Raw genomic sequence first — 12,174 nt, forward strand, 5'->3', positions numbered from 1 at the left:
CTTGAAATCAAAGATCAAGTGTTAATTTCATCAAGACTATAACCCCCTCCTCAAAGGAATACAGAAGGGACATTTCTCAGACATTTTGTGAGATTTTTAATGGAAATTTCCAAAGGAAATGTTTTTTTATGCAGTCATGATCTACCTCACATCCTTTTACAGAATGCTGTCTTAACACTAAGCTCTACACATTGTGGTCTTAGTTTAACTAACTCCAGTACATCTTTGCTTTTCTTCTGCCAGTTTTTTGCTCACTCACTCTCACAAACATAGACCCCAGAACACGCATACACCCTTGGGTGATTACAAACCCAATTTAGAAGGCTTTTAGGCCAGAGGTTCAGAACCATTTAACTAGAGTACTGTTCTTTTATAGGTCCTTGGAGTTATTTTGTCTCCAGAACCCAACTTTTTTTTTTCTTGCGGTACGCGGGCCTCACTGTTGTGGCCTCTCCGGTTGCGGAGCACAGGCTCCAGACGTGCAGGCTCAGCGGCCATGGCTGACAGGCCCAGCCGCTCCGCGGCATGTGGGATCTTCCCGGACCGGGGCACGAACCCACGTCCCCTGCATTGTCAGGCGGACTCTCAACCACTGCGCCACCAGGGAAGCCCCAGAACCCAACTCTTTATGAAGGATATATCTTCTGTTTTTCTTATTAAATGAACTCCACTGTTGGCAGTTATTTGAACATGTATATAACAAGTATCATCTATAGAATCAGATAAAAATATTAAAGTGTAAGAATGGGATCCTGTGCTCCTCCTTGCCTAATATCATCTAGCCTGAGGCCTGTTACAAGGAAGCTTCTCCCACCACTGACATGTACCCTTTTTGGAAGTAGGATCATATTTGGTCAAGTCTGATCAGCTTTTGCAGTTTTAAAATAAATCAGCATGAACTTTTATATTATAAGGTTTTATTTTACAGCATAACACATTTTTAAATAGTAATTTGTATTACCATACTGTTGCCTTAAGTAAGACAGGGATTTGGACCCTAAAAGTGTTGGTGGTAATATAAAGAAAAGGCACAACCAACTACCATGAACAAAATAATACTAATAAGATTGAAGAGGGAGCTGAAAACATCACTTGGGATATTGATAGTGGGGAAATCATGATAGCATTGCCAGGAATCTTGAAAAAGAATAAAGATAATTTTCACATTAGGCATGTTGAGTTTGAGATTATAGCAAGTCAGTTGGAGATAAGATGAGAGCATAGGAAAAAAATCAGAACTAAAGAAAGAGATGGGAGCTAGCCCATAAATTACATAAGTTCATGGCCCTGTATCTGCAATTCCAATTTACAGAAAGGTCTGAAAACTAAGAATTTTGTCTCTCTTTAAGGATTCGTTTGGCTGTAAAATCTGAACCAGTATGAACTCATTTATAGGCTTTATCCCATTTAGTAAATATTCATTTTGCTGCTTCAGAAATATTAATTTGGTTGATTATGGGATATTACTCCCACGCTCCACTGAGGATATTGCATAATTTATGGTGTGTGCACCATGTCCCCTTTCTAAATTCTGAATTCCAAAATTCATCTGGCCTCAGTGAGTTCGTGGAAGGAATTATATACCTAGTTGAAGTCAAAAGAGCTAATGTAATGTCATAGAAAGACAAAAGGGGAAAAAAAACCTCTAAAACTGATCCCTGATGTACAGCTTCATTTCTATATCCAGGAAAACAGGAGAAAAAAAAACAACAACAACAGGAAGAGACATACCTAGGTGATAAGTAACCACAGAAAAGACATTTACGGAACTTTATGCCCTTCTCCCATCCTTTATTTTTCTCTCTGACATAGAAGTATGGGTTTTGTTTTTTTCCAACAGTATAAGGTATATAGAGTTAAAAACATGATGAGTGTTTAAAATGCAGGATTTGGAGAAGGTAGATTTTAGATAATCAGGCATAGCAGAAGGCATAGGTCACAGCATTGTCTGAAATTTATTTAATTGTCTTTTCTGTGAGATTATCATAATATAAAATGGGAAATTAATATGATTTTCTCCTACAAATTCTAATTTGTTTTATGTAGGGGCCATAATTCATAGCAATGAAATTGAGTCAGAAAATCATGATCCTTAGCCATGACTGCAATTACTTGTTTGTGATCACAAGCAAGCCAGTCATTTTACCTATCTTGGTTCCATTTTTCACATCTGTAAATTAGGCAGAGTAGACCAGATGGGCTCAAAGTCGCCTTCCAAATATAAGATACTATCCTAACCTACTAATATAATAATTCTTTATGAAGAATCTTAATAATGAAAATTAAGTTACTGCTGCATAAGTAATAAAATGTGAGGAAAAATTTTTAAGTGATGAACAAAAACTAGCTTTTTAAAGTACTAGTCTACTTAATATTGATTGGATAAACCCATTATGTATTTGCATTGATGTTTTTTTATTCCATCTTTCAGTTTCACCAAATGTCCTATTGTTTGGGGTGTGGGGTTTTTTTGTGTGTGTATGGTATGCGGGCCTCTCACTGTTGCGGCCTCTCCCGTTGCGGAGCGCAGGCTCCGGACGCGCAGGCTCAGCGGCCACGGCTCACGGGCCCAGCCGCTCCGCGGCATGTGGGATCTTCCCGGACCGGGGCACGAACCCGTGTCCCCTGCATCGGCAGGCGGACTCTCAACCACTGCGCCACCAGGGAAGCCTGGGGTGTGGTTTTATATTTAAATACTTCCTTATAATGTACATACAGTGCTTTGTCCAGCGTTTCTTTTTGTAAGTTCATGAACTATTTTGTAAACTGTTAGCACATAAAATTTCCATCCTATATAAGGTAATGTAAGTGTTCATCTAAAATAAGAATCAAAGGAATTTGACCTGTTGAACCAGAGTAAAAGCATCAAACCTTAGGATTTTGAAAACTAGAATGGAATTTTGTGATGATCTCATCGTGCATGGTTTTATAGTTAGAGAAAGTAAGATGTAAAGAAGTGTGAGTGGCCTGCTAATGGTCATATGCTGGGTAGTGGCAGAGTTAGTTCATTATTTTCCCTATCACATTCTGTTGTTGCCTATGAATAAATAAGTGAGAACCATTTTAAGGAATATCGTTTTGGTAGCAGTATTTAGGTTGCAGAGAGGATAGTCATGGAGGACTGGTAGGACTCTGCTCTGATATGGTAAGACAGCCATGCTTATTGAATCATAAAATGCCTTTTACACATTACTTTACATATGTATTACTTCATATAGTCCTTACAACAGCCGTTTAGGTGTTGTAATCCCTGTAGAGACGAAGAAACTGAGACTCAGAAAAGCCAAGTAACTTACCTCAACAGCTTATTAGAGCAGAGATATTTATAAGCCAGTGTTGTCTGACCCTATGTTACTCTGCACTGTATCACAGCGTGGCCTCCCGGACCAAGATAAATGAAAAGGGCAAGAGATTCTGAAAGAATATGTAGTGCAGATAAAATCATCATATTGGGAAACTCAAATTCAATATTTCCTGCCTTTGGCAGATTTGGGGAGCTCTGTGATCATGTGCTTCTTTCTTGAACAAGCCGACTTCTTTCTGGGTGCTTATCATTTGAAAAGCACTTGGTGGGAAAATAGAGAAGTGTAAGACATGGAGGAAGCATAAAATATTTCCCTTATTGTCACTCAAAAATCAAATATTTTGATGAGAACATATATTTTATAAATATTATTTTCTAATTATAAAAGTAATATATGTTAATTTTAGAAAATTAGAAAATAATAAAGAAGTGAACAAAAATTACCAGTAATCCCTCCCTGAATGAGTCAGCATGTATTCCATTTTGGTGTGTTCTTTTTTTTTTTTTTTTAAGATTTTTTTTTTTCCCTTTTTTTTTTTTTTTTTTTTTTTTTTGCAGTACACGGGACTCTCACTGTTGTGGCCTCTCCCGTTGTGGAGCACAGGCTCCAGACGCGCAGGCTCAGCGACCGTGGCTCACGGGCCCAGCCGCTCCGCGGCATGTGGGACCTTCCCGGACCGGGGCACGAACCCGCGTCCCCTGCATCGGCAGGCGGACTCTCAACCACTGTGCCACCAGGGAAGCCCATCCCTTTTTGTTTTTAATTAATTTTATTTTTGGCTGCATTGGGTCTTCGTTGCTGCACATGGGCTTTCTCTAGTTGCGGCGAGTGGGGGCTACTCTTTGTTGGCGTGCACAGGCTTCTCACTGCAGTGGCTTCTCTTGTTGCGGAGCACGGGCTCTAGGTGCCTGGGCTTCAGTAGTTGTCACACCGGCCTTAGTAGTTGTGGCTCGCAGGCTCTAGACCGCAGGCTTAGTAGTTGAGACACACAGGCTTTGTTGCTCCACGGCATGTGGGATCTTCCTGGACCAAGGATCCAACCCATGTACCCTGCATTAGCAGGTGGATTCTTAACCACTGCGCCACCAGGAGAGTCCCTTGATGTATTCTTTTGGTAAGAGTAATTATTGTGATGTGTATGCATAATGAAAACCTTTATTGTATTTGTGAATATAAATCCAAAATATACCTCACACAGCTGCAGTGAAAGGTAGTTTGTTGTAAGGTAGAATTGAAGGACTGTGCCCATTAGGAAATCTGTAGGTTGATGGTGAGAAGTGTAATTCAGAGTTCACTAAAAGCCTTAGTGTTCTCTTGAACTGTTTAAGCCTGCTGACTAACAGTGGTGCGATATGAAATCACACTCAGCATTCCCCTGAGTCTGAATCATCCACTGTGGAATGAGGATTGAAAACAGAGCTGGTGCTCCCATACCAGAAAAGTCATGACATCCATGATTTCAACCATGGGACTATTCTGCCTTCAAATCCGGTCCAGATCCCTCTCTTTTTGAATGTTGTGAATCAGAACTCAGGTTTCATTGCCATTTGAGCAGTCTATTCCCCGCTCAAAAATGACACAGCAAGTGAATAGAACTAGACTATAATTCTTTTTCTTGTTCCTTCAGGTGAATCAGTTCAGACAGCTGTATTCCAAAGTCATCAATGATAAACATGATGATGTCATGGCCAAGTTTGGCGCTATTCTGGCCCAGGGCATACTGGATGCAGGTAAATGTTTTTAAATTTTCCAGATTAATTTGTCTATTTAAACCAAATGTAATGAAATATCTGTTCTAACTATATGACAAAGTAGAAATTGAGTCTGGGACAAATTACTCCTGGAGAAAATTTGGAGCCTGCAGTTCATAGAAATAATTTAGTAGAGTTAAGACTGCAGACTATTACGGTTTGAATCCCAGTCCCTTTACAGTACTAGCTATATTTCCCCTCTTTATGTCTGTTTTCTTGTTTCATAAGGTCTACCTCATAGTATTGGGAGGATTAAAAATATATGTAAAGCAACTAAAACAGTCCCAGTCATTTAGTAAAGTGCTCAGTGAGTGTTGGCTGATTTCTTTTCCTTTAATTTTCTTAATATATATCAGTTTTAAACAAATTGACATTGGAAATTTTTTGAGGAAAAAATTAGGTTTTAGACAAATTCTAGCAGCTAAAACATCCTAAAATAAGATACATGGAATATTTGCCTAGTAAATGTGTAACACACTGTACCAACTGGCTCCTGAATTCACATTCTTCACCACTACATTATGGTTTATTTAGAAAGAGATGGGCTACCCTTTCAAGATAGAATGGTGTGCTTTAGTACCTTGGACTTGGGGTTCATTCAACCTATTCTTTAACTGTTATTACTGGCGATATCTCACTCAGTAGGGTAGATAGGAGGAAGCATAACTATTTCATTATTCAAGTGTGAGATTCTTTTTCTAACTGTACCCTAGGCATGTAGAATATAATCTTTTTCATTAATCTTTGCTAATTTGGAAGGTAAAACAATAATATCTCAAGGTTTTCATAGTAATTCTATTACTAGATGAGATTTTCTAAAACTTGTTGGTTATCTTACTTTCTTCTAATAAAAACACTTAGCCATATTTATTGTAACCATTCTTTTATTGGTCAACTAGAAATGTGTTTATATTTCTAGTGAAGGAAATCAGAGAAAGAAGCTGAAGTTTTTGATATCGGAACTTTTTTTGTTAACCTTGTCAGGTTTTGTACTTAGAGTATTTTTTAAGTCTTATTAAGATTTTCAGCATCCTTATTTTTTAATTTTAGGTAATCTCCCTTATATATAAGGCTTTTAAAAAAATCTGTCTCCTTTCTAATTTGATTATATTATCTTTTTCTTAATTAGATTTGCTAGAGATTTCTCTTTTTGTTTATATGCTATTGCTAGTCTTTTTTCCCCCTAAATTCCTTATTTTTGCTTGACTCTTAATTGCTTTTTCTTTCTTTTTTAGAATGTTGGTGCTATTTTCTAAATTTTTTAAAATTTATTTTGGCTGAGCTGGGTCTTAGTTGCAGCACGCAGGATCTTCGTTGCAGCATATGGGATCTTTAGTTGTGGCATGCGAACTCTTAGTTGTGGCATGCATGTGGGATCTAGTTCCCTGACCAGGGATCGAACCTGGGCCCCCTGAATTGGGAGCATGGAGTCTTAGCCACTGGACCACCAGGGAAGTCCTTGTTTTCTAAATTTTTGAGGCAAATACCCGTCTCTTTTAATCCATTTGTCTAGTAAAGTTTGTTTTGTTTTAATTTTCCAAGAAGTTGAGAGTTTTCTGCTTAAATTTTTAGTGTTTAACATACAATTTATATTTTTCTCTCTTTTTAATTTAAAGGTAGGTTGTTGCAGCTGTATATAAATAAGGACAGTATTCTGTAGATGCTTTAGATGAAGTAAACCATTTCAGTCCTTGATGGTATTGATTCTCTCCCATGTATAAATGATACAGACATTGACATGCCATAGTTTCTCCCTTCTCATTCTTTGCCACCTTCCAGAATTTTTACATTATGTTTACATTGTCATAGCTCATAACATTTACATACTCTTGTGAAATCATAATTCTTACAGTTTAGTCTTAGTTTCATATTTAAAGGGATTCAGTGCTCACCACCATTTCTTTTATTGCTGCTTCTTTTTCCAAGATATCTATACTAAGACTTGACACTTAAATGACTGGATTTTGTTAATATCTGTAGAGGGAGTATTAAGAAAATCTAGGTTATTTGGTTGAACAGTAGAACCCTGATTCTTATAAAAAAAAATTTTTTGTTTGTTTCTAGTTTACATTCAGGTTCACTCTCTATGGGTTTTGATAGATGCGTAATGATATGTATCCACCTTTACAGTATCATACAGAATGCTTTCACTGTCTTAAAAATCCTCTGTGCTCTACCTTTTCATCCCTTCCTCCCTCCCCACCCCCTCACCCCCAGTCCCCGGGCAACCACTGATCTTTCTGCTGTCTCTATAGCTTTAGTTTTTCCTTTTCCAGAATGTTATATAGTTGGAATCATACAGTATGTAACCTTTTCAGATTGGCTACTTTGGGTAACTGGTTATTAAATAGGATTTAGAAGTAACATTTTACCACTCCATAATCTTTTATGTTTTCTTTTAGCTGCTAGTTTTTGAAGTTTGTGGTTTTAGGCTTCAGCCCTTTACTCATTCATTCAGTACTACTAAATTAGAGTCATTTGTTAAGAAATTGGGGAGAGAATAATTCTTTGTTTTAGCTTTATTCTGCCATCTTTACTAGAAGCCCTCTCTCTGGTTTCCCCTCCTTCCTCTTTGAGCCCTTCTCTCCTTCCGTCTCTTATAATTCTTTGTTTTAGCTTTATTCTGCCATCTTTACTAGAAGTCTTCTCTCTGTTTTCCCCTCCTTCCTCTTTGAGCCCTTCTCTCCTTCCATCTTTTTTGTTTGTGAGTGTCTATTTGATCTGTGAGGAACCAATCAAGTTTTGATGCTTCTTTCCATTTCTCTTTTTAGTGTTATTAAGTACCTAAAAGTTGTGTACTGCCATATTTGCTATTAGCATAAGGTTATTTTCTTACCCTTTTTCACTTTGCTAATATCCTTTTCTTCCTGGAAAACATTTCTGCAATTGCATTAGAAAAAATTTTAGTCCTGTAATTTATCTCTCAGAAGTTAATGGTAGTAGAGAAAATCTGGAGAGGGCAACTTCAAAGGAATGAGTGAAGTTTATGAGAACTCACTCAATGATTTGGTTTCTTCAGGGAGAAAAGCTGAAAATTAAGAAAGTTTATGGTGAAGTTTGTAAAACTGTGCAAACACTATCAATAGAATAAACTTGCCCTTGTTTTATGTTAAATCTCAAACTATTAGAACTAAAGGCTAGTTTCTAAGTCTGAAGAAGATAGGTGTCATTGAAATAAAAGAAAATTCAGCTTCAAAACTTAGATCAAATATCACATTCTCTAGGAAGCCTTTCCACCCTCTTCTACTGTATTCAGCCTCCACCATGTAGGTGGGGCTAGTACCCAGTTATACTTATCATAATACTTTTATGCCTTATTTTAATTATCTAATTATCTGTCTTCACTAGATTGGAGGCTCCTTGGAATCTTTTTCAGTATTTCAAAATTCTTAATATATATATTATATTTATATATATATAATATATATTATATTTATATATATTAATATATATATATATAATTCTTAATTCTTAGTAAGCATTCTGTGAATGTAAGGGGTTAGAGTAGGGAAGAATATAAGCAGACAGTAAAAGTATAACTCATTCCTGTTGGAAAAACACAATTAAAGTATACCTGATTTATTTCTAGGTAAAATCTTAAATGAAATATCTGTGGAGGGAGTATTAAGAAAATCTAGGTTATTTGGTTGAACAGTAGAACCCTGATTCTTATAAAAAATGCTCTTTGGCTTAGTAAAGTTAGTACTCACTTCCTAACTCCAAGCAAAACATGAAGGCAGAACTTCCCTGGTGGCGCAGTGGTTAAGAATCGGCCCGCCAATGCAGGGGACACGGGTTCAAGCCCTGGTCCGGGAAAATCCCACACGCCACGGAGCAACTAAGCCCGTGAGCCACAACTACTGAGCCCACGTGTGACAACTACTGAAGCCCATGCTCCGCAACAAGAGAAGCCACTGCAATGAGAAGCCCGCACACCGCAACAAAGAGTAGCCCCCACTCACCGCAACTAGAGAAGGCCCTTGCATAGCAACAAAGACCCAACACAGCCATAAATAAATACATACAAAACATGAAGGTGTCTGTGTGATACTGAGATGAAGAGAAGTGAAATGTGAGCAATGGAGATCCAGAATTGGAATTCATATTAGGATGGTGACTAGGCACAAACAAACCTTATTTTTATGGGCTATATTATATAAACTAAAAGATTTGTGTCTCTAAGTTCTGGGGTCCAACACTAACACTGTTACTATAGGCCAGAGGCTGCAACACAACAGCCCGTGGGCCATACCTGCCTTAAACACGTTTTTGCCTGCCTAGCAAAATTTGCAAAATTTTGTCCAAAATCCAGATTCAAGTGTACTTTTAAAAACAAAATTACATAGTGACCCTGTATCTAACACCCCTAGTAACATGTCCTCTTTAAATATGACATGAACTTTTCAGTTTGCTTCAATCCACACTGCTTTCAGTAGAACTTTTCTCATTTGTTTACCTGACCAGTTCCTAAAGACATTCAAGTTTGCAACCCCTAAAACCTCCTAGAATCTCAGCCTTATGAGGTCCCAGTAGAGATCTAGCTAACTGATACTTGGGTCTTAGTTCTTGTTCACTAGCTTTCAAACTGTGTTTCTCTGCACTCCCTCAAGGGAAAGTCTAGGGGATGTGGAAAGAGGTAGATTAACAGGTCAGATTCAAGCCCAAAATCTCTTCTGATTTAACAGAATTAGCTCTGATTTCATTGTTTTACATATTGTGCTTACTCAAAAAAATTTTTCAGTTGAATCAAGGATTGGATTAAAGTTTTTCTTTTGTTAGTGGTAGTGCTCTAATTCAAATGCTCAAGTTCAAACTCTCATTTTGCCAATGGGAAAAAAAACTTTTAGTGGTAAAGTGATTTGTCCAAGATCACAAGGCTAGTTAATCTTGGAGCTGCCTGCATTCAGACATGACTAAAGCAGAAAGAATAAAAATAAGCAAACAGTATTTATCCCTTGTCTCTTTGCCATTGTTTACAAATATGATATGTACTAAAATTTTACTTTTTGTTTGCACATTAAAAGTGTACAATATAGATTAATATTTAATTAAGCATACAAGGTCTGATATCCTTCAGGCTTAGTTTTTGAAAAGTGCCTACCTATATAGAAAGAAGTTCTAAATTACCCTTAGTCCAGTATTTCCAATTTTGGAGACCCTAGATAGCTCATTGGCTAACTAATTCCAGTGACTTCATATTAGATTTTAGAACTATACTCTCAAAACAATCACCAAATTCTTCCCTAGTGTAGTACTTAGAAATCTTTATTATTGCTCAACTAGATTCATGTTTATGAATTCTCTCCTTTTCTACAGGTGGACATAATGTCACAATCTCCTTGCAGTCCAGAACTGGGCACACCCATATGCCTTCTGTGGTTGGCGTCCTTGTCTTTACCCAGTTCTGGTTCTGGTTTCCTCTTTCACACTTCCTGTCATTGGCTTATACTCCTACCTGTGTCATTGGCCTTAACAAGGACTTAAAGGTATGTTTGTGAGACCTCAGTTTTATATTGTATCTTCACCATATCCTATTTGCCACCCACTCACGAGGATTTTCATAAAATTTTAAAGATTAGTTGGCATCTTATTAATAAAGTATTCTCCCTTCAGACTGAGTCATCACCTTATTGAGGAGTGTGTTGGTGGAAGTTTTGAAAATCAAGTCTTTTTACTAACTGCATAACCTTGGGTAAATCGATTGAGAGGGATTGGTAAGAGGGGGGCAAAATATAAAAATATGAAAAGGCTTTATAATCACTGATGAATTTTATTTAATATTGAAGGTCTGTGAGAGCTGTTGTAGGATTTCATGCAGATAAATGACATGATGAGATTTGCATTTTAGAAACATTCTCATATCAGTGGAAATTTGTTACAATGCTATTGCAATAATCTGGGCAAGGAAGACCTAAACTAAATCTTATTAAGGGAGGAAGGTTTGAGACAGGGATATGTTTCAGTGTTACGTGATGCTAGAGCATTTGATGGAAGAAAGGATTATTGCTAAAGGGAAAACAAGATAGGAGGATGTCCCTTTTGTAGTGGCAGAAAGCAAGACCATCAGTGAAGAGCCAGGGACACTGACAGAAAGAAACTAGTCACTTGAGTCAGAGACCTAAGGTGATACATTCCCTGTCATCACACTGTCCTTTTTTTTTTTTTTTTTTTTTTTTTTTTTTAATGAGGTTTTTGCTTATGTCTTTTTTCTCAGTTCTGTGGCCTGATGACTCACTTTCTTGGTCTTGCATCCTCTCAGAGGCTTTCTGATCTTTAAATAACTCTTACATTTGGTCATCGCCATTGTTAAAACATTCTGTGAAGTTTTCAGAGTGGAAAAATTTTAGGCCAAAAAATGGCTGGTAAAGATTGAGCATTTCATTGAATTGATTTTTTTTCAGTATAGCTGTATAGCCAATTAATTATCCTCTAAGTGTTTCAGTATTAAACTACTCACATTTGTAAATATTGAGCAGTTTTATCTCTCAGAGCAAGAATCTTTTGTTTTACCAATCCCTAACATTTAACACTGTGGTTAAACATACTGTATAATCTTTAGGGACTTCTTCCTCTGGCACACAATTTTATGATCTCTGTTTCCATTCCTTACAGTGAAAGTGGGGTGGAAAAGACAAGATTGCTTGTCCTAGTAAATGTGATGCTCATTACCATTCTCTTGGGTAAACAGAAAAATTCAGACTAGAGAACTTTAAACCTGGTCAGTAAGTAATGCAAAGCCGACTTTTCCATTAGGCTCATGCTAGACTCTTGTAAGCTCTGATTATATGGTGTAGAAACTGTATATGGACGTGTATAGGTTGTTACTGTGGTACAAGGAAGGGACATGGAAGTTAGGAATGCAGGTTAGATAATCAGATGACACTTCACAAAGAAGGTAACAGTTGATCTGACGCTCACACCGTGAGTGGGACTTAATGCTCTGAAGCAGGGTGTGTGGTCAGTAAAAATGAAAGGGATGCCTGTTGAAAGGCACAGAGCTTCAAGAAAGTATAGGGAACCACAGTAGTTCTGTAAAGCACCTCAAAACTAATTCAGTGAAAGAAGAGAGATGCCTTTAAGGGAGCAGTGATAACATAATTGAATAACTGTGTAATTTA

The 12,174-nt window shown here is 37.3% G+C and overlaps 1 protein-coding gene across 1 annotated transcript in view; it reads left to right on the forward strand.

Moving 5' to 3' along the window:
- PSMD1 (proteasome 26S subunit, non-ATPase 1) overlaps positions 1 to 12,174 on the forward strand; it is a 106,802-nt gene that overhangs the window by 77,456 nt on the left and 17,172 nt on the right. Inside the window, exons 19-20 of the mRNA XM_059053625.2 lie at positions 4,933 to 5,035; positions 10,373 to 10,542. Coding sequence (XP_058909608.1) covers positions 4,933 to 5,035; positions 10,373 to 10,542 — 273 coding nt within the window. The remainder of the gene's footprint in view (positions 1 to 4,932; positions 5,036 to 10,372; positions 10,543 to 12,174) is intronic.

The sequence above is a fragment of the Kogia breviceps genome, chromosome 2, assembly GCF_026419965.1.
Source record: "Kogia breviceps isolate mKogBre1 chromosome 2, mKogBre1 haplotype 1, whole genome shotgun sequence".
NCBI lineage: Eukaryota > Metazoa > Chordata > Mammalia > Artiodactyla > Physeteridae > Kogia > Kogia breviceps.